The 23,929-nt window shown below is 38.4% G+C and overlaps 2 protein-coding genes and 1 long non-coding RNA gene across 3 annotated transcripts in view; 1 reads left to right on the plus strand and 2 right to left on the minus strand.

The window, feature by feature from the left end:
- LOC141490883 (uncharacterized) overlaps nucleotides 1-543 on the minus strand; it is a 37,693-nt gene extending 37,150 nt beyond the window's left edge. The window contains exon 1 of the long non-coding RNA XR_012469381.1: nucleotides 397-543. This is a non-coding gene — a long non-coding RNA (uncharacterized LOC141490883). The remainder of the gene's footprint in view (nucleotides 1-396) is intronic.
- SERPINE2 (serpin family E member 2) overlaps nucleotides 1-1,471 on the plus strand; it is a 77,227-nt gene extending 75,756 nt beyond the window's left edge. Inside the window, exon 9 of the mRNA XM_074191263.1 lies at nucleotides 826-1,471. Coding sequence (XP_074047364.1) covers nucleotides 826-863 — 38 coding nt within the window. The 3' untranslated portion in view covers nucleotides 864-1,471. The remainder of the gene's footprint in view (nucleotides 1-825) is intronic.
- An 8,610-nt stretch (nucleotides 1,472-10,081) lies between these two features.
- Nucleotides 10,082-22,190, minus strand: MRPL44 (mitochondrial ribosomal protein L44). Its single transcript, XM_074191264.1, has 4 exons — nucleotides 21,990-22,190; nucleotides 19,362-19,830; nucleotides 16,172-16,350; nucleotides 10,082-14,181 (listed from the first exon to the last, which is right to left on the minus strand). The coding sequence occupies exons 1-4, from the start codon at nucleotides 22,169-22,171 to the stop codon at nucleotides 14,013-14,015; spliced, it is 999 nt and encodes a 332-aa protein (XP_074047365.1). The 5' UTR covers nucleotides 22,172-22,190; the 3' UTR covers nucleotides 10,082-14,012.
- Nucleotides 22,191-23,929: the final 1,739 nt, after the last annotated feature.

Consider the following 23,929-nt stretch of genomic DNA (forward strand, 5'->3'; position numbering starts at 1 on the left):
TAACACACACATAAATAGAAGAAATATTGTAGTAAAATACATATTTACATTATATACATTCCTAAAAACAGAATTCAATTATCTTCCTAGTCTTAATCACTTTGAATGTCATTCTACTTTTTCTTAATCTGTGTTCTTTAATCTTTGCTATCATCCCTGACTCTGAAGCCTTGTATAGATCTGGGGTCAGAGGACCAGTTCTGCCACTTAAATCCTTGGCAAGTCACTTAACCTCTCTAGGCTTTCACTTTTTTCCTCTCTAAAATAATGGAGTTGGATTAGATTAGTTGACCAACAAGCATTTTTAATGGTCCTCTATGTGCCAATCTCTAGATAGATAGATAGATAGATAGATAGATAGATAGATAGATAGATACAGAATGAAGCAATACTTACTCTGTGATCCAGTGATCAGAGAGCATGTTCAGATTTTCTGTAAGTAAAGTTTGGAGGGATCCAATGTTGGATCCCTTTCATCACAGTTTCTGCATGCCTTAGTATCTATTTTCATAGGCTGCCATAGCCAAAGGGTTTGTTTACTTGTTGGCTAGCCATCCTTCTGATAAAAAGCAGGTCCTCAGCTGACAGTTGGTCACCAGCCCTGGACTGGATGCTTGCTTTTGTTCTAGTAGCTTGGCCTTTGAAAATCCAAGGTCATTTCCATGACTCCATGTCTTGGTGTAGCTCTGTACTTCACATCTGAGCTAAACAGAGATACTTAGTCTCAAAAAAATAAATTAGCAAATGAATGAATAAAGAGTGAGGCTTTTTTCATCAACTATGTAACAGTTTGTTTTGTTTTGTTTCTCTTTTTTCCTACTCTAGGTGCTGTTTTATTCATGGGACAAATAAACAAACCCTAAAGAAAATGCAAAAAAAAAAATGCAGTTTTTCTTTGAGAGGCAAAGACTCCTTTGCTGTGAAGAAAAGACTCCCTGACTACATCTTTAATAGTTCTGTTGAATATTTTTGTACATTACTCTGACTCTGTTCCAAAACTAGGTCTTAGGAAATTTGGCTGGGTTTTATAAAATAGAGCCTCCACCGTAGAAGCATTGCTGTTCTGGGCAAAGTGTCCTAGGGAGAGAAAGATGGGGATGGTTGGAGCACTGCAAGTGAATAGAAAGGCTTAAGACTTCAAAATGTCTAAAAGATTCTTCAGACTACTGAATGGTTACCTAGGCTAACAAACCTCTTGAGTATTAGGATTTTTAAAAAAATTTTTTGAAGCTGTGGCTTTGGGGAAAAGAGTTTAACCAGTGTGACTAAAATTTTTGTGGTAGTGTTGACTTTTTTTCTATGGAAAAAAAATTGTTAGATGCCTTTTTAATTCTCTTCTTTGCCCCTCAAAGACTTGACAGTAAGCATTTGGGGGACAGGAATAACGCAACTCTCAGCTTTTTTGTGTGTGTTTTGGTTTTGTTTCTATGATGCATGTATTCACTAAAATAAACTTTAATGAACCAATGGAGTCTTTGCTAGACAAGGTTTGCTGTTCTGTGGTGGGCCTGCTCTTGCTGGAGAGTGTGTGTGTGTGTGTGTGTGTGTGTGCTCTTTTCTGAAATTGCATTTTTGTATTTTGTACAAAGGAAACAATAAAGTGTTTGTAAACAGTGGGAAAAAAATGCTCCTTCAACTTCCCCCTACACACACACACACACACACACACACACACACACACACACACACACTTTCAAGCTTTTTATCTATTATTAGAAACTTAGACAAAAGAATTGTTTGAGTAAGACCACGGGACAATACTACTTTGATCTGACAGCAAATTTTTCCTTCTAAACCCCTGCCCCACCAAAACAACAGAAAATCCAACACCTCCAGATCTTTCCTCTCTTTTTTCCTCCAAGCTGGATAGCTAAAACTTAACTCAGTCCTTCAATGCTTCTTTGTTCATCTAGGGTTGCAGAGGAGTTGCCTGAAAGGTAACCCATTCTAATCTCTTCTGTCCCCCTCACCCCCCCAAAATTCCCTCAGCCCCAAGAGAGATCTATTTAGGCTTCCAACAAAGGGAAGAGACTCTTCTGTAGCAGGTACCAAAGAAGAGGTTATGACTTTGGTAACTTGAGGGAGTGAATTTTTTTCTTCATTTTTTTTTTTTACTTTTTATGCCAAAATTCTCTCTATGCTCTTTGGGATCCTAGTCTTCTAAGATAAACTTATAAGCAACTTTCCTAAGGCTAATGTTACCACAAATTCCTTTCCATTTTCATTCAAGGATTTCTTGAAACCCTATGTCCAATCCAGTCAAAAAACTTTTAAAGGTTTCTCACCACAATTTATAAATATGATTTTCTCCTGGACATCCCAGTCACTCCCACATACCTCTTCAGTCCCCAGGCTCTATTTGCCTACTTTCAATGTGTATGTGAAAACTTTAGACTTGGGCCTGGGCTAATTTACAACGTGTGATAATGCCAATGTGCTGACTAGTGGAAGTTTACTGCTTTACATCAGTTATTTTAAAATACCATTGGCTAAGCAAAAGGAATGCTTACTTAAGAAGGAAGACCAAGGAGTTGACTGCAGGGCTTCTTTCCCCAGCTGTTTACAAGCAAAAGTGTGGTAATTATATGCAGTTCTCAGTGGTTTATTAAATTACTTAAGTCTATAAGATGGTTGCTGGTTTCCCTTATCCTCTGACTCCATCTAGAAATAAATTTAGAAATAAGATTTAGAGCTGGAAGGAAAAAACCCTAGGAAGCATATGGTCTCCCCTTCCCTCCTTTTATAATGAGGAAACTGAGGCTCAATTAGGTCATTACAGGGCAGCTAGGTGGCACAGTGGATAGAACACTGGCCCTGGAGTCAGGAGGACCTGAGTTCAAATTCAGCCTTAGACACTCCATAATTACCTAGCTGTGTGACCTTGGGCAAGTCATTGCCTTGTAAAAAAAACAAAAACAAAAAAACCCAATTACATTATTATAAATTTCACCAGTTTTAGCAAAGAAACGTTAGAGGCCACAATCTAACCTCCTCAGTTTATAAATGAAGGAATTGAGGCTGAGGGTAGAAATGAGAACCCAAATATTCTTCCTAAAGATTGCTCCACTGTAACTTGAAGTTTGACTTAGAACATCTACATTGCAGCTTGTTCTCATTGATATAACTGAACTTGTTTCTGAGACTTGTGGAAATAAAACAACCTAAGATATTGCAAAGGTTGCTCAATTTGAAATCAAATAACCTGGCCACATGACAGCTATATGATCACAGGCAACTCTCAATTTAGAATAATAGTAGTAGTAGTAGTAGTAATATTTTTCTTCATTCTCAAAGAAATTTACATGAAAAATACATTTGAATTGGATTTGAATGAGGCTAAATGAGGCTACTTTCTCCTCAAGAAGCATTTGGGTCCAGTGACCAGATATGAATCAGAATGACTGAGGATATCCCAGAATGCAAGGCAATCAGGTTTACTTCATATCCAAAATCACATACCTAGTGTCTGAGGCTGGATTTGAACTCTGGTCCTCCTGACTTCATGGCCAGTGCTCTACCCACTGTGCCATCTAACTCTAAAATTCAACTTTTATATCTTTAAAAAAGGAATAACAATAATATCTGAATCATCTACTCTAGTGTAGTTCTGGGGAAAAAAAGCTTCCAATCTCCTAAGTAAATACTTAAATATCTCTCAAGGTCTATTTTTAGCATATAGTTATATAATCTGCAGATTTTTTTCAGCTAATCTGATTATGCGAAAATACAAATAATTTCAAGGTACTCAGACTTTCAGTCTTCCAAACCCTAAACTACTTTCTCACCATGTTTCTCTTTGGGTTCACCTTTCCAACTACCCACTTTCCACCCCTCCCAAAGTTTGACTGCAACTTCTTTGTTTGTCATTGCTTCAAACATGCTTCTAAGACCTGCAGTGTCCAAAAATGATTTGTATTGAACTGGATATCTCTTAAAAGAATGTGGGTCTGAATAAAGTGCCAGCCCTGGAATCAAGAAGACCTGAGTTCAAATTGAGTCTCAGACACTTAATAATTGCCTAGTTGTGTGACCTTGGGCAAGTCACTTAACCCCATTGTCTTAAATAAATAAAAAAAATAATTTTTTTAAAAAAGGATGTGGGTAGGGGTGGAGGGTCTAGGTCTAGAAGTCTTCTCAAAACTTCAAGGTATATTGATTTTAATTTGGCTTTTTGCTCATTTAAAATATAGTAAAGAAAATATTTTTAAAAAGTAAGGACTAAGGAGCGGCTAGGTGGCACAGTGGATAAAGCACCAGCCCTGGAGTCAGGAGTACCTGGGTTCAAATCCAGTCTCAGACACTTCATAATCACCTAGCTGTGTGGCCTTGGGCAAGCCACTTAATCCCATTTGCCTCGCAAAAACCTAAAAAAAAAAAAGTAAGGACTACAGGTAGGAAAATTATCCATAAGATTTAAGAGTAGTCAGCTAGGTGGCACAGTGGATAGAGTGGCCCTGGAATCAGGAATACCTGAGTTCAAATCTGGCCTCAGACACTTAATAATTGCCTAGCTGTGTGACCTTGGGCAAGTCACTTATCCCATTCATTGCCTTAAATAAATAAAATTTAAAAATATATATTTAAGAGCCCAACATTATTCTCCCAGTTTTAGATTAAATGGAATTTCTATTAGAGTGAAAATAAAAGTAATGTTTAAAGCTTACAGTTCCTAAATCACAACTGTTAATACCTGCATATTCATAGACCTTATTACCCTGGGTTCCATATCAAAGACCCTTATAAGAAATTGCTGTCCTGTGTCCTGATTTTAAATTCTCCTAGAGAAGAAAGAAGTAGTCTTTAATTCATTCTAGTTAGCCTCTCAATTTAATAGTTCCAATTTAATAGACTCTTCTTATTCATTCTCATCGTTTTTGTTGCCAAGATCAGCCAGACCACCAGTCACATGACCAGATCATATCAATCTTGCCAAGTAGAACCCCAGGAGGACTAGCAAGAAAGAAAATCACCCAAGAACTATCTACAAAGCTGTATTCTCCTTTTAAAAAGTCCTTCAGTTGGAATGCACAGGTGTGACTTTTTGCTCAGTTTACAGTAATACCCTCAGTCATTTCAACTTCTTGTGTTCCAGAAATTTTCAAAATGCAGTGGGAAGCCTAGGCCAGAGTCAATCAATGAATAAATATTAATTATCTATTATGTGGGGGTGGCTAGGTGGCGCAGTGGATAGACCACTGGCCCTGGAGTCAGGAGTACCTGAGTTCAAATCTGACCTCAGACACTTAATAATTACCTAGCTGTGTGGCCTTGGGCAAGCCACTTAGCCCCATTGCCTTGCACAAACCAAAAAAAAAAAAAAAAAAACAAACTATTATGTCAGATACTTTACTAGACACTGGAGATACAAAGAGAATAAAACAATTCCTACTCTCAAAGAGTTTATAGCAGGGGCTATTTCAGATATGAGGTTGCATTCAGGTAAACTAAATAAAATCAAAAGATCTGAAGACAAGAATAAAAACTACTGTCCACTGGGGGATGGTGATATTGCCATGTGTGAGTGTGTTTACCTGCACTTGTGTGCATATGGGCTTGTGCAGGCAATTAAACAGACAAAACAAATGGTTTCTCACACAGATTAGGTGTCACACTGAGTTTGAAGGGAAGGCAGGCAATTTTCAAGAATAACGTGGTAGATGGGAAGGACAGTGACAAGTAGACCCACTCATCTCCACATTGAGAGTGTGTGTGGTGCTTTCAATTGGACCTGGAACACAATGCATTGAAAAATGTAGGCATTGACCCAAATAATTGTAAAGCTGTATGATGTTGATGGCCTACAAAAGTCTTTGTCCTTGGAAGGCAATTGGAAACAAGCCACCTGAAAAAATCATTCATGAGAGAGCTTTTCAAAAGGACACAAGGGAGTGGCCCTTTGTACTCCCTGTAATTTTCTGTTCTTCTGAAAATGAAAAACTTGAATAGTATTAGCTTAGTACTTATAAGTACTGCAGAAAGAAAATGGGGAATTGAAAGAGGTACACAAAAGATTTGTTTTTGCCTTTGGTTTCCACTCTATTCTTGAATAGTCCTGCCCACCTGAAACCAACTTGATAGAACTTCAAGAAAAATAAATGAGGTCTGCTTAAGCTAGAAGGACTTTTGTAACCATGTCCTGAGTGAAGTGGCCTTTTGGTACATGGAAAGACCCTTTTACTTGGGAGTCAAAGAATGCAGGTTCAAATTTCACATCTCACACTTAGCTATGTGATTACCAAGTCATCTACCTCTGGGAGCTTAGTTTCCTCATCTATTAAGTGAAGACCTTTCTTTTTTTGAGAACCTCATTTGAAGCACATGTGTGGCCTCTTATTCAGTTTTCTATAATCCTCGTAGGCATTTTGGCTTACTACTTGCCATTTCCCAGAAATTGGATGAGATTAGGTGGCCACTGAAGTTCCTTCTAATCCCAGATCTATGTTCTTAGAGTCTCCAGGACTATGACTACATAATTGTTCTCGTGCTGTTTCTTCTACCTGTTCAGACAACACTTTCTAGGCCCATATCCTGTTAATGAAGAACTTGTCTCAGTTCCCATTAGACTTTGGAAATAGGAGGGAATCTCTCATCTGCCTCTGGACCTCTGAGCAAGAGGCAGACAGAAAGTAGATATAGGTTGTGACTGGAATGGGAAGGAACTGGAATATACTCACAACTCTGGGTCATAGCAAGCAAGGTGCTAATGCTTAAAGGTTAAATGGTTCAAGTCCATGGGACCATGGTACAATGGAAATTCAACTATACTATCCCAAATATCGTAGAATAATGTCCTGCCAGACCCTAGAGAAGGACAAAAGGAAAATGATGGAATTCATAATGATTTTCCTAAAGTATAAGTCTACCAATTGCAAATTCCTACATAATCAGTTGTGGTGGCTCTCTATTATCTTCAAAATAAAATGTAATCTTATTTGAAGTGAAAAGTTCTTCACAAATGGGCCCCTTCCTACTTTCTAGTCTTCGTCCACCTTCCACCCCACCATGTAATCTAGGATTCAGGCATAATGCTTTTCCTGTTGTTCCATACACATAATCCTCTTTATCTTGTCTTGGCCATCCACCATATCTAGAACTTTCCCTTTCCAGCCCCATTTCTTAGCATCCTTGGTTTCCTTCAAGACTCAACTCATAAACCACTTCTATTTTGAAACATTAAAGATTCTCCCAGATGCTAGTGCCTTCTCTCCCAAATTATATTCATTTTTCAGGAAAAATCATGTTCATTTTTCATATAACTGAGGCCATGTCTTGGCACATACAGAGGGGTCCTGGCTCGTTCCAGTAATATGGGACATAGCTCAAGAGCATGATACTCCTCGATGACACAGCAATCCCCTTGCTGGCAGTTGAGCAGAAAGAACTGGTAACTTATTGAGTCATGGAATCAGAATTTGAGAGGTAAATGTGTCCTCAGTGTCCCAAAAGTCCAACCCACATATCAAAGGAATCTCCACCATAACATACCCAAGAATGCTCGGTGTTCAGCCTGATTTTTTCTTCTACTCTAGCTACCATCCATCCATGAGTACTGATATCTCAAGCTCATGTTTAGCCTAGCTAAGCCTAAACTTGGGTTTGGAGCTGGTTTTTTGGTTTGTTCTTTCCTGATCTTGGCTGAATAAGCATCTAAAGAAAAATATGTCTAGGTATGGAGGGGACTTTGTGAGTTCTAGCAGTTCAAAAGTCCTGGGTCCCCAACAATTAATCTAGCACCCTTGGAAACAAAAATTACTACTTGGAGCTTGACTTTTATACCCCAGCCCATTCCTATCTTTTCATTCTTCTTATACCCTATCACATACTCTTTGATCCGGAGATATTGGCCTCCCTGCTGTCATTTCCCAAATCTTAAATATTTTCATTTGCTGTCCCCCTTGCCTTCTCTCCCTTCTGTCTCCCAGTTTCCAGGTTTCCATTCCTTCTAAATATCTTGTTTGTACTTAGGTGTTTTTTTAATGTTATTATCCCATTAGAATATTATCTTTTTGATATTGAGGCCTGGTTTTGTTTTATTTGTTTTTGTTAGGGGACTTTTTTTTTATTTCTTTGTATACCCAGTGCTGGGTAATTAACTGTTGGGTCATTATTTTTCTGTCTGGCCAATTTTAATTTCTGAGCATTCAGTTCTTTAATGAGGTTTCCACTGTTCTAATTTGTTGATTTTCCTTGCTGTTCGATACTTCCTGATTTTTCCATTCTTGATTCTTTTAGTCCATTTCTTCCAGATACAAACTTCAATGCCTTTGACCAGGGCATATTTTTTCCCTGATGCTTTTCCTGGACTTTTTGTGGGGTCAAAATCATCTCCTAGGTTTTGATTTCTATGCTCTTTAACACCAAGATATTCACTGGACTCTGAGGCTCCCTCTCAGCCCAAGGCTTCAAAATCTCTCCCTGGAGAACCTTCGCCTGTTGCTGGGCTGAAGGGCTACTCTTTGACTGGCTTCCACCACAGTTTTCAGGGACTGCTTGGGCTGAATTTTGCCTAGAGCTTTTCTTGTGCAGCTGAGAGGACTGTTGGAACACAGCTGGACCCTACTTGGAACACCCCAAAGCTGCTCTCTCTGTAGGTTAGGGCTGCTTTGGGGCCCTGTTACAGCTGCCAAGGTTACTCCTTTCTATGCCAGGCTTATCTGGGGGAAGCTTGGGCAAGAAGTATCATGATGGATCTGACCATGACCCCCCAAGTCCTAGAGTTTGTCTCCTGCAACTACATTCCTAGGACATTGCAAGCTGAGCTTAATTCTGTGGAATGCAAAAAGTGAATTTGGGGACTGCCCCAAATGCTCCAGGGACTTTGGTTGGTTGACTGTGGGTATGCTTCAAGACTTATCTATCTCAGAATCTCCTCAGGACTTGGGGTTCTTTCTGTGGATTCTAAAGTTGTGTGGAAGAGTTGAAAATTATTCTTTCTATGACCTAGTAGAGGGGTGCATTTTTTGGCCAGATGGAGTGTTTGCAGGGGATCTTGGGGTCTCTTGATTCTAGCATGAAGTCATCTTTCTACAATCCCTGGTAAATGCTTTACAAATAGCAGGCTTCTCATATATATGTCATACATACATACATACATACATATATAGTTCATTTTACAGATGAAGAGACTGAGGCAAACAGAGTTAAGTGACTTGCCCAGGGTCACATAGCTAGTAAGGAGAGGTCAGATTTGAATTTAGGAAGATGAATCTTCCTGACTCCAGGTCTAGCATTCTATGTACTGTGCCACCTAAGCTGTTCATAGATATATGGAAGAGATGATAGATACTCACATACATACTATATATACATACATAATATTACATAGAGATAAATATGATATATAGAGAGCATATTTGTATGCAACTACATATATGAACAAGTGAACCAAAGCTTTTTTTTTTGTTTTGTTTGTAGAGAAATTATAACACTATACATGTATAGATATATGGATACATAATTTTTTTTTGAGGAAGGGATTCTCACTAAATTTTTATCATTAAACTCTAACAAAGCTTGTGGATTATCTGAGATGTCTGCTAGTCTTTAGATTCCTCCCGTTGACTGGTTAGGTAATCATTCTGATTACAGACCTTGGGGTCTCCCTATTTCCTTTAAAGGGTTTCACTTCCTTCAAGAATTGGTCTTGCTGATTACTAGACACCAATATCATTTAAGTCTCAATGTCTACATCATAAGATTATGAGCATCCCCAAAATGACCTTGGTCTCTGGATGCCCATCATTGCTATTGCCAGCTATTTGACAAGGGTTACCATTAAGATATAGTGAAACTGTTTTGAATGGAAACTGGAGAAGAAATATGGGGGAAGGTGGTAAATTCAGAAAAGTTCCTTAAAGTTCCCATCACTGTTCATTTAGTAAAACAGAAAGTATCATGTCATATCTTGGACCTATCTTGGTAAAGTAGAATTTAAAATGTTTATTCTAATTCCCTTTAAAGTCTGTTAAGCTGATAGGTGCTGTTATCAGTGTGTAACACTGTTTTCCTTCTGTTTTCCTTCACACAAGATGACTTTTACTACCATTATTTTCAAATTTTTGATCACTTTAATCAAACTTTTGGTTTAATGCTAGATGTACTAAAAACAAAAAATAAGCCATTTTGCAACTTTCTTCTGGTAATAAGTTTACTGGAGGAGGTTGCAACTAGTAGCCAACATAAGGATGACCATAACTATGAATTTCACTCATCTAAGGATCACACAGAATTTAGAGTTGAAAGAAACATCGGAGATCACCTATTTAGAGAATCACTGGTCACATAAAGGCAGATTAAACTGGTAGCTGATTCCATTTGCCAAACCATCCAAACTAAGTGATTTTTTAAAAATAGGAACAAAATTCTCTTACAGTATTCTGACAAATGATTCATCAGGATTGTTTTGGTTTGTTTTTACTACATTCAGAATTGACTTGGGCAAAAATGTGGCAGAGGGTAAAGTAGAATTTAAAATGTTTATTCTAATTCCCTTCAAAGTCTGTTAAGCTGATTTTATAAGCCTTTATAATAACTTCCTTATTAAACATGTTAACAAGCCTTCCAGGAAAGTGTGGAAACTTCAGAGCCTAAGACATTAGAAACAATGTAGGTAAAATGCAGGATTCTACCTAAACAAGCACAGGTGAAGACTCAGTCCTGGACTCTATTTAGATCTGTACCTCCCCACTTAGTCTATTTGAAGGCACAAACCCTGAAAGCAAGTGAAGAAATAATGATCCAAAACAATCAATTATTTGAAAATTGCATGAACTGCCTTTGGAAATAAAAGGATTTCCCTTCAATAGGTCCTCAGCTAGTAGATTCAGGAAAACCAGAGTTCAAATCTTGTCTCAGATATTTACTAGCTATGTGACCCTGTGTGAATCACATAACTTATCTCCCTTAGTTTCCTTATCTGTAAAATAAATTTGGACCCAATGACCTCTGAGGTCTTTTTGAGATATAAATATAAGATGCTATGAGTCAGAAAGACCACATGGAAGAAGTATCATGAAAGACTTCAAAAGAGAAATGTTTTTGTCTTTCAGGTAGAGAAAAGTATATATAAGAACAAAGAAGAGAAATAAAAGAGGATTTTGCCACATTTGCCTAGAAACTAAGTTTGGAAAAGGGCAGAAGTGAGGCAAAGCTGGAAAAGCAGGTTTCTGACTGGGGCATGGAGTTAGACTTTGGTACGTGATGTCTAGTTCATTAAAGGTTTAGCTTTCTTTGTTGTTTTAAAGCAGCAAGGGCAGGCTCATAGCTGTCACTAAGCATCCAGAAGGAACAGGAAGGTTAGCTTTTTGATTGGGGGTGGCAATATAAAAGATGAGAGTTTATAAGTGAAGAAAAAATAAAGACAGACTACCTTTCAAGTACAGCAGGTTTATCCTTAATATAAATCATTTAATTGTTACTTTGGAAGATAAACTTTTGTTTGACAAGATTAAAAGTAATACCTCCTCCATGTAAAAGGAAATGATCACAGCTCCATCTGGTGGTCATAATCAGAATGATGGTCAGTTCATGTGATCCATACTTTTTTTATTTGGAAAAATAGGGATACTTTCTTAGTTCATGCTTTGCAAAATAACTTAAATTATCTGAACAGTTTATGCTCAGATATCCAAATATGAAACAGGGCATTCTATATCAAGTTTTTACATTTTAATTTTTAAATATGAAATATGGATACAGCACCAGTCCTGGAGTCAGGAGGCCCTGAGTTCTAATCCAGGATCAGACATTTGACAATTATTAGCTGTGTGACCCCAAGTCACTTAATCCTACTATCTTGAAAAAACAAAGATGAAAAGTTTAATATGGGGCTGAGGGTTTTTTAAAAGTGCAATGATATTGTTACATACTTAGAAAATTGGTGAACATTTTACAGAAATCAGTTACAATCTCAAAGAAAAGTCCTGTCTTGAACTCAAGTACTTGCTTTATATTTTTTACAAATTACATGACAAGTCCTTGATGTATCTAATCTTAAAACAGTTATGAGACTATCCCAGTAAATAATTTTTTTTCCCCTAAGCAGGGATCATGTATGATCTGATAGCCAAAAATTCTATGAAATAAATTAACTGTTCCTTTTTCTGTTTGTATTCCAAAACTCATAGGATTTACTCTGAGCAATTATAACATTTGGACAGCTCAGGAACTCATTGTAAACTTCAAAATTTTTCATAAATTTTTTTTCAAGTATACAAAGATGTTATTAGACTACTAGCCTTTTTTCAGGTCATGCATTTTTATTAAAATGCTTCTCCAAAAAAAAATTTCATGCTATCTACATTCAGATAAAGAACGGACTGGACTCGACTACAAACCAAAGCATGCTTTTTAAACTTTTTTGTGTTGTTTTTTTCTTTTGGTCTGTTCCCTCTTTCACAACTGGACAAATGTTTTACATGAATGCATGTTTATTAACCTATATCAAACTGCTTACCATTGTTGGTAGAAAGGAGTGAAGGGAGTAAGGAAGAAAAATTTGGAACTCAAAATCTTGTAAAAATAAAAGCTAAAAATTGTCTTTACATATAGAGGGAAAATAAAAATGCTATTTAAAAAATAAAAAATAATTTCAATTCCCTTTACAAAAGATTTTTGGGACTTTAATTAAATAGTTTATAAATCATTGCATTTCAAAGTAAGAACATATATGGAACTAACTGGTCTTTTCCCAAATAGCAAGATGGATGTTTATGATAAACTGCCCTAAAAAAATAATACTGAAGGGAAAGCTTCTACTCCAAAACTAATAGAAACAAAAATGTTTGCGTTTATAGTAATAAATTATCCTCCCAATTCTAAATTCATTGAATTAACAATTATTTACAATCTTCAAATTAGTCTTAAAAGTTTATGGTCTTAGGCAGGAATTCAGGGAAGGCCAGAGGGATTTGCATGAACTGATGCTGAGTGAGATGAGCAGAACCAGAAAAACACTGTAAACCCTAACAGCAACATGGGGGTGATGATCAGCCTTGATGGACACACTTATTTCATCAGTGCAACAATCAGGGACAACTTGGGGCTGTCTGCAATGGAGAATGCCATCTGTATCCAGAGAAAAAACTGTGGCGCTTGAACAAAGTTCAAGGACTATTCCCCTTTAATTTAGGGGGGAAAAAACCTGATATCTTTATTATCTGATCTTGTTATCTCTTATACTTTGTTTCTTCTTCTTTAAGGATATGATTTCTCTCTCATCACACTCAATTTGGATCAATGTACAACATGGAAACAAAGTAAAGACTGACAAATTGCTTTCCGTGGGGAGGTGGGGGAGGAAAGTAAGATGGGGGAAAAATTGTAAAACTCAAAATAAATAAAATCTTTAATTAAGAAAAAAAAGTTTATGGTCTTAGAGTGATTTAAAAAATATTTGAACATTACCCTTTATTTACTGCTTTACTTTAGAATTCTAACTAGTTTACAGACTTATTAGCTCACAAAGATTTAAGCCATTCACCTTTATTGTAGAATTGTCGCAATTTGGACTTTGCCTTTCTAGTGATGCTAAAAGCTATACTATTTAGTTAAGTAGGTGAAGTTAGTCAACCTGTTAATAATATGCTTCAAATTAATTTGGCAAGTAACATTTTAGAAAACAAAGATTTGTTGTATTCAAAAAAAATTTTAAATTGGTATTATTGGGACTTGGAACTAAAAAATTTTCATACCATGATACTTCAAAGCTAGAAGGGAATTGCTAAATGATAAAAAGCATAACACTCTACAAATCACACAGTGATAAATCCAGAACTTCAAGAGCAATTTCTTCTAAAGAGGTCAACAAATAAGATTTAACAAACTTGAAAGGATTTCACCATAACCATTTTTGAACAGTAAATGACTCTCTTGTAATCTGACAAGCCCCCAAGGGAGAAAGAAGATTTCCCCGAGCAATCTAGGAACTGTCATCATATCTTCCAAGTCACTTTGAAGTTTGTGGTTCCTTTTTCTGCTTTGGTGAGTTCAAGCGCTAACATGTTTTTGGCCAATTAATTCGAAGTAATAATTTTTTCCGCTAATTTTTCACTGGGTTTGGAATAGTCCCAAGGTCGCCTATTCTCAGCCAACCCATACAGCTTCCTTAGAGCCACCCGAGCAGCTTCTTCTTCTGCAGCCAGTACTGTTTCACCAGGTCCTTCTGCTATTAGTTTCTTTTCACTAGAAAGAAAGTAAAAACAAGCATTAAATTTCAGTATGCAGTCTTACTATATGCAAGCATTAGATATACCTTCTAAATGGCATCTGAAGATAACATTCATTACAACAAGAAATCTTAACTATGGGTCCCTTGTTTTAATATTTTGGTAACTGTATTTCAATACAACTGATTGGTTTTCTCTATAATCTATGTATCTAAAAAAAACCAGTATTATGAAAAGGAATCCACTGTTTTACCAAATTCAATGGAGTCCATGACCAAAAAGAAGTTAAGAAAATCTAACACTGGAAGTAATGTTGATTTTTTTTTGGTTTGGTTTGCTTTTTACAAGACAGTGGGGTTAAATGACTTGCCGAAGGTAATTGCTAGGTAATTATGGAGTGTCTGAGGCCTAATTTGAACTAAGGTACTCCTGACTCCAGGGCCAGTGCTATCCACTGCACTACCTAGCTGCCTTAGTAATGTTGATTTTTTAAAAAAATAGATAATTTTTAATTTGGGGCAGTTAGATTTTGTAAGAAATAGGGTTCCAAGTCTAAAATCAGGAAGACTCATTTCCTGAGTTCAAATCTCATCTCAGGCACTTACCAGGCATGTATGTGATCTTGGGTTAGTCACTTAACTTGACTTCAATTTCCTAAAATGAGCTGGAGAAGGCAATGGGCAACTACTTCAGCATCTTTGCCAAGAAAACTCCAAATGGGATCACAAAGAGTCAGCCATGACTGAAACACCTTGACAACAACACTTTTGGATTTTAATGGATTCTGCTTCACCTTCATTATAAAAAGATCTCTTCTAAAGATCTAAAGATCATTGACAACTCACTGGACTAGGTTTTTCAAGTTGGTCCCTGCTTGGGTCTATTAAAAATAAACTGCTATAAAACTTGCTTTCTAGATATGAAATTGTACTGATTTAGCAACACTACCTTAACTTGTGCTAAGATTAAGGGACATTCAAACTTTTTTTAAGGTTTTTTTTTTTGGCAAGGCAATGGGGTTAAGTGATTTGCCCAAGATCACACAGCTAAGTAATTAATAAGTGTCTGTGGCCAGATTTGAACTCAGGTCCTCCTGACTCTAGGGCCAGTGCTCTATTTACTGCACACCACCTAGCTGCCCCCATTCAAATGTAAACCAAATTGAAAACAAAAGCATATGAAGGAGGCAAGGGAACTAGAGCATGGTAAGAATGTGTTGAATATATAAATTTCAAGAATCTGTGATTTCATTTATGAAGGAAGGTACCACCTCCATGGGTGTAGATCATAACTCTCTGATTTGGTAAAGGGTTTTCCAGAATTGCTGTAGCTTCTGAAAAGCACGACAAGCCTCTTGCACATAAGCTAAGCTAGTCCTTGGACAACAGACACAGCTGCCTACCAAATCATAACTTTGTGACCTGATAGGTTGGCTGTTTGCCAACATAGTCTTTAAGAACCTACAAAGAAATTTCCATATCTTAATTGGGAATCAGAGTTGAGACCTTAGTAGATTAATAATGTACTTAGAGGTTATAAAAAATAAATATTATACTTTTTGGAGAAACTGTGAACATTTTCATAAGGTTTGATAATGGTTTTATCAGTATACAAATTCCCAAATTTGAACTGAATGCAGACAATAGTCCTCCCTTCTGTAGCTAAACAGAGCCTTCCTTGCTAAGAGTCAACTGGAGGCTGAAACCCAATTGCCTCTTGGTTACAAAAGTTAAGTGCCAAGAGCAGCAAATATATCTCAGACCCTGAAATTTTATGGAGAACTCCTTAGTCATTATATGTATTCGGAAGTAAAATTAATAGAAGCTCCCAGTTAAAGTAACATAGGTCATGCTCCTTAAGACAAGACAGGTGATATGCAAATTCCTACAGGAATTAGGATCTGAGAAGCCATCTTTCTCTGGAATTATCACAATAAATATTTTTCAATATAATTTTGTTAAAATGTGCAAAAATACACTGCAAAACACAATGCAAACTTTACTCACCAGTACAAACCAACAAAATACAGTGGCAACACTGTGCTGCTTCCAGACTGCCTGGTAATTCTGGGTTCAGGAGCAGAAATATTCCTTTTTGTCAACTCTTCCACTAGAAGACCCATGGGATTTACAACCTTCCACATGTCAAAAAGTTCTTTTCCAGTCATCTGTGTAATTAAGAAGTCCTGCAGGAAAAAAAAATAACATTATAAATATTAGGCAGAAGGGAATAAAAGCATCCATAATTCTAAGGATGCTATCATCTAACTCTTGCTGAATAATCCAGATCACACTTCATTAAAAACAAAGTTCTCATAGAATAAAAGAAATTCTGCTTCCCAAAGGTTGCCTATTTCAAACCATATTCTTTATAAAACTTCAGTGCAATGAAAATGTTTTTAGTCTGAGTTCAAGTTAACAAAAGCATTTACATTTAAAATTCAAAATTTGTTACATACATTATCTTTGTTTATTTACAACCACCCTGTGAGTTAAGTGGCCCACATTACAAATGAAAAAGGTGAGGCCCAAATAGGTTATACTCCCTTGTGTCACACAAGTACCAGAGGCCAGCTTCAAACCCAGATTCCTACAGACATCAAGTCTGTCCTGCTTGGTCTAACTCCTTGTTTAGATTTGATCTATATCATAGAAAGATGCTAAAATATTCCTGAGGTTATAAGTTAAAAACTTTATTGATATGTGGCAAATAAGTTTAGATAGTCCCAGATTAATTATCTATTTATTCTTTATGTGTGTATGTATGTATATATATTTGCAAAAGGGAATTTCACAAGCTTTTATTTACTCTTTAAGGGTAGTCAAAGTAGCTAACTCAAAAATAATATTGGATTGGTAGGAAGTTTATCCAGCGCTGACATCTATCCTATGAGTTTTCTAAAGTTTATTAAACATTTCTTTGATATTAAAATAATAATGACTTTATCACAAGTAACTCTATTTTAAAGTTTCACAAAAAAATAAGAAACAAGGATGAATAATCCAAGAAATTCAATGTTCATTCTATTATTTATTTAAATGAAAATGGAACATACCAACACCTATGAATTCTACAGGAACCAGCAAAACACTGAATAGTTAAAGAAAATTATTCAGCTAGACATGCTTTCTAAATAAATATACTTATATATGACAAGAAGATGAGACCACAGCAAAGGAGTGAACAAAAATACTTGAATTGGACTGAAAAACACCTAGATCCAAACTTGCTTTGTTAGAATGGTCAAAATTCCCTAATCTAGGTATAAAGATCTGATAGCTACAACTTCCCAAGGCTGTTGCAAGGGGTAAACTTTAGAATAATCAACAACCACTTATGAAGTGCCTGTCTACAGGGAAGCAGGAGACCAATGAAGAGACTCATGCACTGGTCCAGGGAAGAAGTGATGAGGGCCTCAACCAGGGGTGACAGTATAAAGAGAGGGAAACTAGAAGTTGTGGGAGATGTGGATATAGAATCAAACAGACCTAACATAAATGAATATGTGCAGTGATAGAAACTTGGGAATGGAGCAAGATGCCAGGGCTGCGAACTTATATGATTGGAAGTGTGGTAATGCCCTTGACAGAAACAGAGGAGATTTAGGGGAAAAGATATGTGTTCCATTTTAGATGAGTTTGAGATACCTATGGACCATCCTATTTGAAATATCTAATAGGCAGGTCCTGGAATTTCAGAGATGCCAGGGCAAAGTAGACAGCTCAAGGAGTCATCTGTGATATAAATGCCAGTTATTATATGTGGATGTGCTTTGTAAATATTTGTTAATATTTCATTATTTTCTAAATAAAATGTACCCACATTTTAACATTGAGCTAACAGTCAATTCCATTACAGCCTATCTCCAAAGATATACAGATAGATAGATAGATAGATAGATAGATAGATAGATAGATAGATAGCTCGATCTCCAACTGGAGCTTTGTTTTTTTTTAAATATCATTTGAGTTAGCAGGCCAATGATAAAATGCTGGTAATGTTATACTGATATTAGGTATAATATACAATTTTGGGGGGATCACTAGGTGACATAGTAGATAAACCATTGGGTCTGGAGTCCAGAAGACTCATCAGATTCCTGAGTTTCAATCTGTGCCTCAGGCACTTACTAGTTGTGTGACCCTATTTGCCTCAGTTTCCGCATCTGTAAAATGAGCTGGAGAAGGAAATGGCAAACCATTCCAGTATCTTTGTCAAGAAAACTCCAATGGGGTCATGAAGAGTTGAACATGACTGAAATGGCCCAAAACCACCACTACAAATTCTTGCACAAGGCAGGAACCTGAAAAATATTTATCAACAATGTTGAAAGGATGTGGGAAATCTGGGACACTAATACATTGTTGATGAAGCTGTGAACTCATCCAACCTTTCTGGAGAGCAATTTGGAACTAGGCCCAAAGGGCAATAAAAATGTGCATACCCTTTGATCCAGCAATACCACTACAGGGTCTATACCCTGAAGAGATTATGAAAAAAGGTAAAAACACCATTTGTACACCCTGTTTGTGGTGGTAAAGAATTGGAAATCGAGTGAATGTTCACAAATTGGGGAATGGCTGAACAAATTGTGATATATGTATGTTATAGAACACTATTGTTTTATTAGAAACCAGGAGGGTGGACAGAGCACTGGCCCTGGAGTCAGGAGTACCCGAGTTCAAATCCGGTCTCAGACACTTAATAATAATTACCTAGCTGTGTGGCCTTGGGCAAGTCACTTAACCCCATTGCCTTGCCAAAAAAAAAAACTCTAAAAAAAAAGGGATGATATCTCTCTCATCACATTCACCTTAGATCAATGTAGACCATGGAAACAATGTAAAGACTAACAGACTGCCTTCGGGGGGGGGGGGATCAATATTATGGGAAAAATTGTAAAATTCAAAATAAATTAATTAAATGAAAAAATATTGTTCAATTTGAATTTTGCATACTTGGACTGATGGTTTTAAAGAGAGACAGTTGTAGGACTTCATAATTTGGTCTAACATTTTAACAGAAACAAGAAAAAAAAGAAAAATATGAAACTATTGCTCTTGATTTTTCTTAGTTTATACTTGGTCTTAGGTCCAGTCTTTTTAAATTAACCAAGTTTCTTCACAAATAACAAGCTGCAAGGACTAAAGACTGTAAACTCAAGCTCAAAAGCATAAGTAATAAATAGTTTCATACCCTGATAAAAATAGATGTCTTCTGTGGCCCACTGCTTTGCAGCAATGCTCCTATAACTGCAAAGAAAGTCTGTTGGAGAACTGCCTGGGGGACAGGGAATTCCGCACTCAGTGTTAATTGCTCTACAGCCAGGTTTCTGGCTACATGACATATAACATCCTCATGGGTAAGAAAATCCACAATGGCCTGCACACCTTCGACGGGCAGGCATGGGTATGCCCCACCAAGCAGCTGTGTGAGACATGTCTGGGAAAAGGCCTTTCCCTGTTCTGCGAGTTCTCTGTTATCTCTAAGGTTGAGAGCCACTGCTTTTTGGTCAACTCCCAGTTTCTGTCGTCTGGCTTCCTCACTTTCAATGTAACATCTGTTAATAAAAGCAGTTTTGAGAAGCTCTAAAGAAAAGTCCTCATGTAGTCGGTGACAAAACGCCTGGATTTCTGCATGATAGTCCCAGTTGGGCTTCTCTGAACTGAAAATGAAAAAAAGAACAGAGCACTGAAAACTCAAAATGCTGAATTTTTATCTCAAAAGTTTAATGTTACTTTTATGAAATGTCATTCCTTCTCCAACTACAAGAAACAATTAGAAAAATGATTATCCCTACTTCTAGGTAACTTTTTTTAAAATTTTATTCAATTGACTTGCCCAGGGTCACACAGTTAGGCAATTATTACATGTCTGAAGTTGGATTTGAACTCAGGTCCTCCTGACTCCGGGGCAGGTGCTCTATCCACTGCACCACCTAACTGCCCTAGGTACTGATTTTCAAAACAAATAAATCAGACAATAATGGTTATAAGTTTTAGAAATTTAGATAGCTAGATTAATGTTTTGAAAAGCAGTTATAACCTGGCAAAATCCTGCACTGGAAATAAGACATTATCTTTAGAAGTTCCAGATTTTACCAAGAATCTCCATCTCCCCAATCCATTAAGTTTTTTCCTCTCCATAATGCCAGATACAACTGGCATGGTGACAGTCACATTATGTAACCCCTCTGGGTCAGTCACCTGTTCACCTATAAATGAGAGGTTTAGACCAAATGGCATAAGGTCTTTTTTTAAAATAAGCTATGAGGGGATGGCTAGGTGGTGCAGTGGATAGAGCACCAGCCCTGGAGTCAGGAGGACCTGAGTTCAAATTTGACCTCAGACACTTAATAATTACCTAGTTGTGTGGCCTTGGGCAAGCCACTTAACCCCATTGCCTTGCAAAAAGAAAAACCTAAACAAACAAACAAAAAAAAGGGAGAGGATCTTCCCTTAAACAAACCACATCACTTAGCTCCAGTGTTTCTGGAGAGGAATCTCAAGGCCAGAAAGGCACAAGTGATGGAGGAGACAGTTACAGAAATGCAAAGAGCATACCTCAGGGGATCCTCAAAGAATGTCAGCACAGAAAAAGGATAGTCACCCTAACTACTCTCCTGTCCACACCCCTCCCCAACTTTCTCATACCCCAGAATCAAATAGAAAATTCTGTTTCATTTAAGTATTAAGTATTTAAAGTCTTTCAGAGTCTAGACCTTTCCTACATTTCTTCTCACTACCCACGCCCCTCCACCTCACTCTTCTATCTATATAGAAGCCTAGCAGATGCCCCTCAAACATGAGGCGCCGTTCCAAGCCCCTCCTGGAATATGCTCATCTCCCCTCTGCCTTGCCAAAGACTCATCTCAAATGCATGTACTTTCACCCAACCACTCCTGAGTTCCCTATGAGATGACCTCCCAAAATTACAAGGGATTTATCTTCCAGGTACACCAAATGACCATCAACCACAGGAGGGGCCTTCAGCTGTAGGACTTGATTCCCTGGGGCTGGAATCTGGAAGACCCGAGTTCAAGTCTGTCCTAGAATGGTACTCGAGGGCAGGGACTGAGGACTGAGTTTCTGCCGTACTTGGTCATTTCTAGCACTTAAAATACTGCCGGGCACATGAAAGGCCGTTTTTAGCCTTACGTGTAGGGAACTTTTTAGTCAACTTTATTCTAGTTTCAATAAATGGTTAGCTTACTTAGTTTAAATAAATTAAAAAGTAAATAATAAAATAAATAATAAATAAAAGCAAAATAAATATAAATAATGTAATAATTAAATATTAAATAAATAAAATAAATTAATATAAATTAATAAAATTAAATAAAAATCAATTTAACAAATTCTAGGTTAATTAATAAATGAAATTAAATACAATAATAAAATAAAAGAATATATATAATAAAATAAAAAAGGTGTTTAATAAATAAATTACAGTGAATGAATCCAGGCCATAAGCCCCACCCAGCAGGAAATGTTAATTATGCAGCAGTTCCAAGCCACAAAAAAGGGGCCCAGGCAGCGCTGCCCCCAAGGGCTTCCAATGGGGCAGCATCACAGCGCATCCCGGCTCGGGGAGGGCGAGGACCACGGTAACCCGCACCGTATTGCGCTCCTCCCGTCCCTTCTGCCCTCGGAGCCTCAGTTTCCCCATCGGTCGGAGCGCGCTCCCGCCCTTCCGCCTGGAGAGGCGGGTCCGAGGCTGAGCCCGGGCTCCTCTGGCCAATCAGCAGGAGAAGCGCGGGGGTGGGGGGTTGGGAGGGCCTCCCGCGCATGCGCGCGCGCACCCCGTCCGGGGCCCGGAACCTACCGGCGCACGGGAGGCGGGGGGCAGCGGAGCTGCCGCTGCCGCTCCACCTCTTTGAGGAAGCGGAGCGTGGCGCGGATCCCGCCCTTGATGCCCCGGCTCTGCCGGATGGGCTCCGAGACGGCTGAGGCCCGCAGGAGGCCGCGGGGCGCCCGGCCCAGCAGCCGCACCAATCCAGACGCCATCTTGTGAAGACCGGAAGGAAGCGAGTCGGAGCGGTGTCGCATCGACACCGCTCCCTGCCTCTGGGGGCGGTGCTAAGGCGGCCTTGGGGGCGGGGCCAGGTTCGGGATGGGGGCGGAGCCCGGGGGCGGAGCAGAGGCTGCTCATTGGGTGCACGGGGAAGGCGGGGCGGGGCGGGCTCCGGTGGGCGGGGCCATCCTTCCTCCCTCTGCTGGCTGTTTCGCGTGGTGCTTCTGAGCGAGCCGGACCTGGCCAGCCTGGCTTCCCCGGGACCGGCCCTGGGTGGGCAGGAGCTGCCCCCTGCCCTAGGTATCGCCCTGGGCCTCAGTTAAAGTATTTCTACTGCTGCCGCCAGTCTGATCCCTTAACCAGATCCAAACACGCTTGTTCAGATGGTTAAACAAGCCTTAAGCCGGGCCCTAAGATACAGATCTGGAATAACAGCGAGCATCAAAGGCCGCAGGGCACTTTATAGCAATCAAGGACAGTCCTGGACAGCAAATGCCATCATGATCACCTTGTTACAGATGAGGAAACTGAGGCAGTCAGCTTGAATGACTTGCCCAGGGTCACACAGCCTTTAAGAAGGGGAACATAGGTCTTTTCCCCGGTTTATAAACAGGCTGCGTCTTTCAGTGGAATGCTGACCACTCTCGGGTTATCTGCCCACTCTCTGTTTCCTCTTCAGTATCATCATCATTCATTCTCCAACCTGACCTCCTCCCCATTATACTCTAACTGAAAGATCTCATCATCTCCCATGGGCCCAATTATTATCTCTTTGAAAATAATTACACATCTAATTAATCATATTTTTGTTCTGAGCTGTCTTCTTCCATCACCAGCTGCCTTTAGGACATCTCCACTGGCAAGTCAATTAATCAATAAACATTTAAGTGCCAACTATGTCTTGCACTGTGCTAAATAGTGGGGGTATAAAGAAGTAAAAGACAGTCAAAAGACAATTGAATTTTTTTGTGTGTGGATGAAATTGGGGTTAAATGACACTCTGGGTAAGTGTCTGAAGCAGGATTTGAACTTCAGTCCTTCTGCCCTCAAGGAGCTTACAAACCAATAGGGAAGACGACATGTAAATATATATATTCAAAGCAAGCTATGTACCAGATCAGTGGGAAAGCACTAGAATTTAGAGGGGTTAGGGAAAGATTTCTGTAGAATTTGGGATTTTAGTTGGAACTTAAGGGAAGCCAAGAAGATCATTAAGTAGTGCAAAAGAGGGAGAGCATACCAGACGATGGACAACCAGACATGGGAAATGCCTGGATCCCAGGCATTGTTCTTGGAACAGTCAAAATAAATTTAAAAAATAAAATTTTTGAAAAAAAGAATATATGTTGGGGAGTGTAGAAGCTGAGACATTCAGGGTTAAGTGACTTGCCCAAGGTCACACAGCTAGTATCAGAAGCTGGATTTGAACTCAGGTCCTCCCAACTTCAGGGCCAACATTCTCCCCACTAGCTGCCCCTAAACGTTATAGAATAAGGTATAAGAAGACCGGAAAGGTAGAAAAGCACTACATAATAAAGGTCTTTGAATGCCAAACAGATGCCTTTTGTATTTCCTCCTGGAGACAACAGGGTGAAGTCACTGTAGCTTATTGAAAGGAGAGTGAGGTGATCAGACTGTGTTTGGGGAAATTCACTTTAGTGGCTGAAATGAGGCTATTACAATAGTCCACATTGATGCAGCCTCTCATCATTTCATTCTTGGACTATTGTAATAGCCTACAGTGACTTCAC

Source organism: Macrotis lagotis, chromosome 6 (genome assembly GCF_037893015.1).
Source record: "Macrotis lagotis isolate mMagLag1 chromosome 6, bilby.v1.9.chrom.fasta, whole genome shotgun sequence".
NCBI classification, from domain to species: Eukaryota; Metazoa; Chordata; class Mammalia; order Peramelemorphia; family Peramelidae; genus Macrotis; species Macrotis lagotis.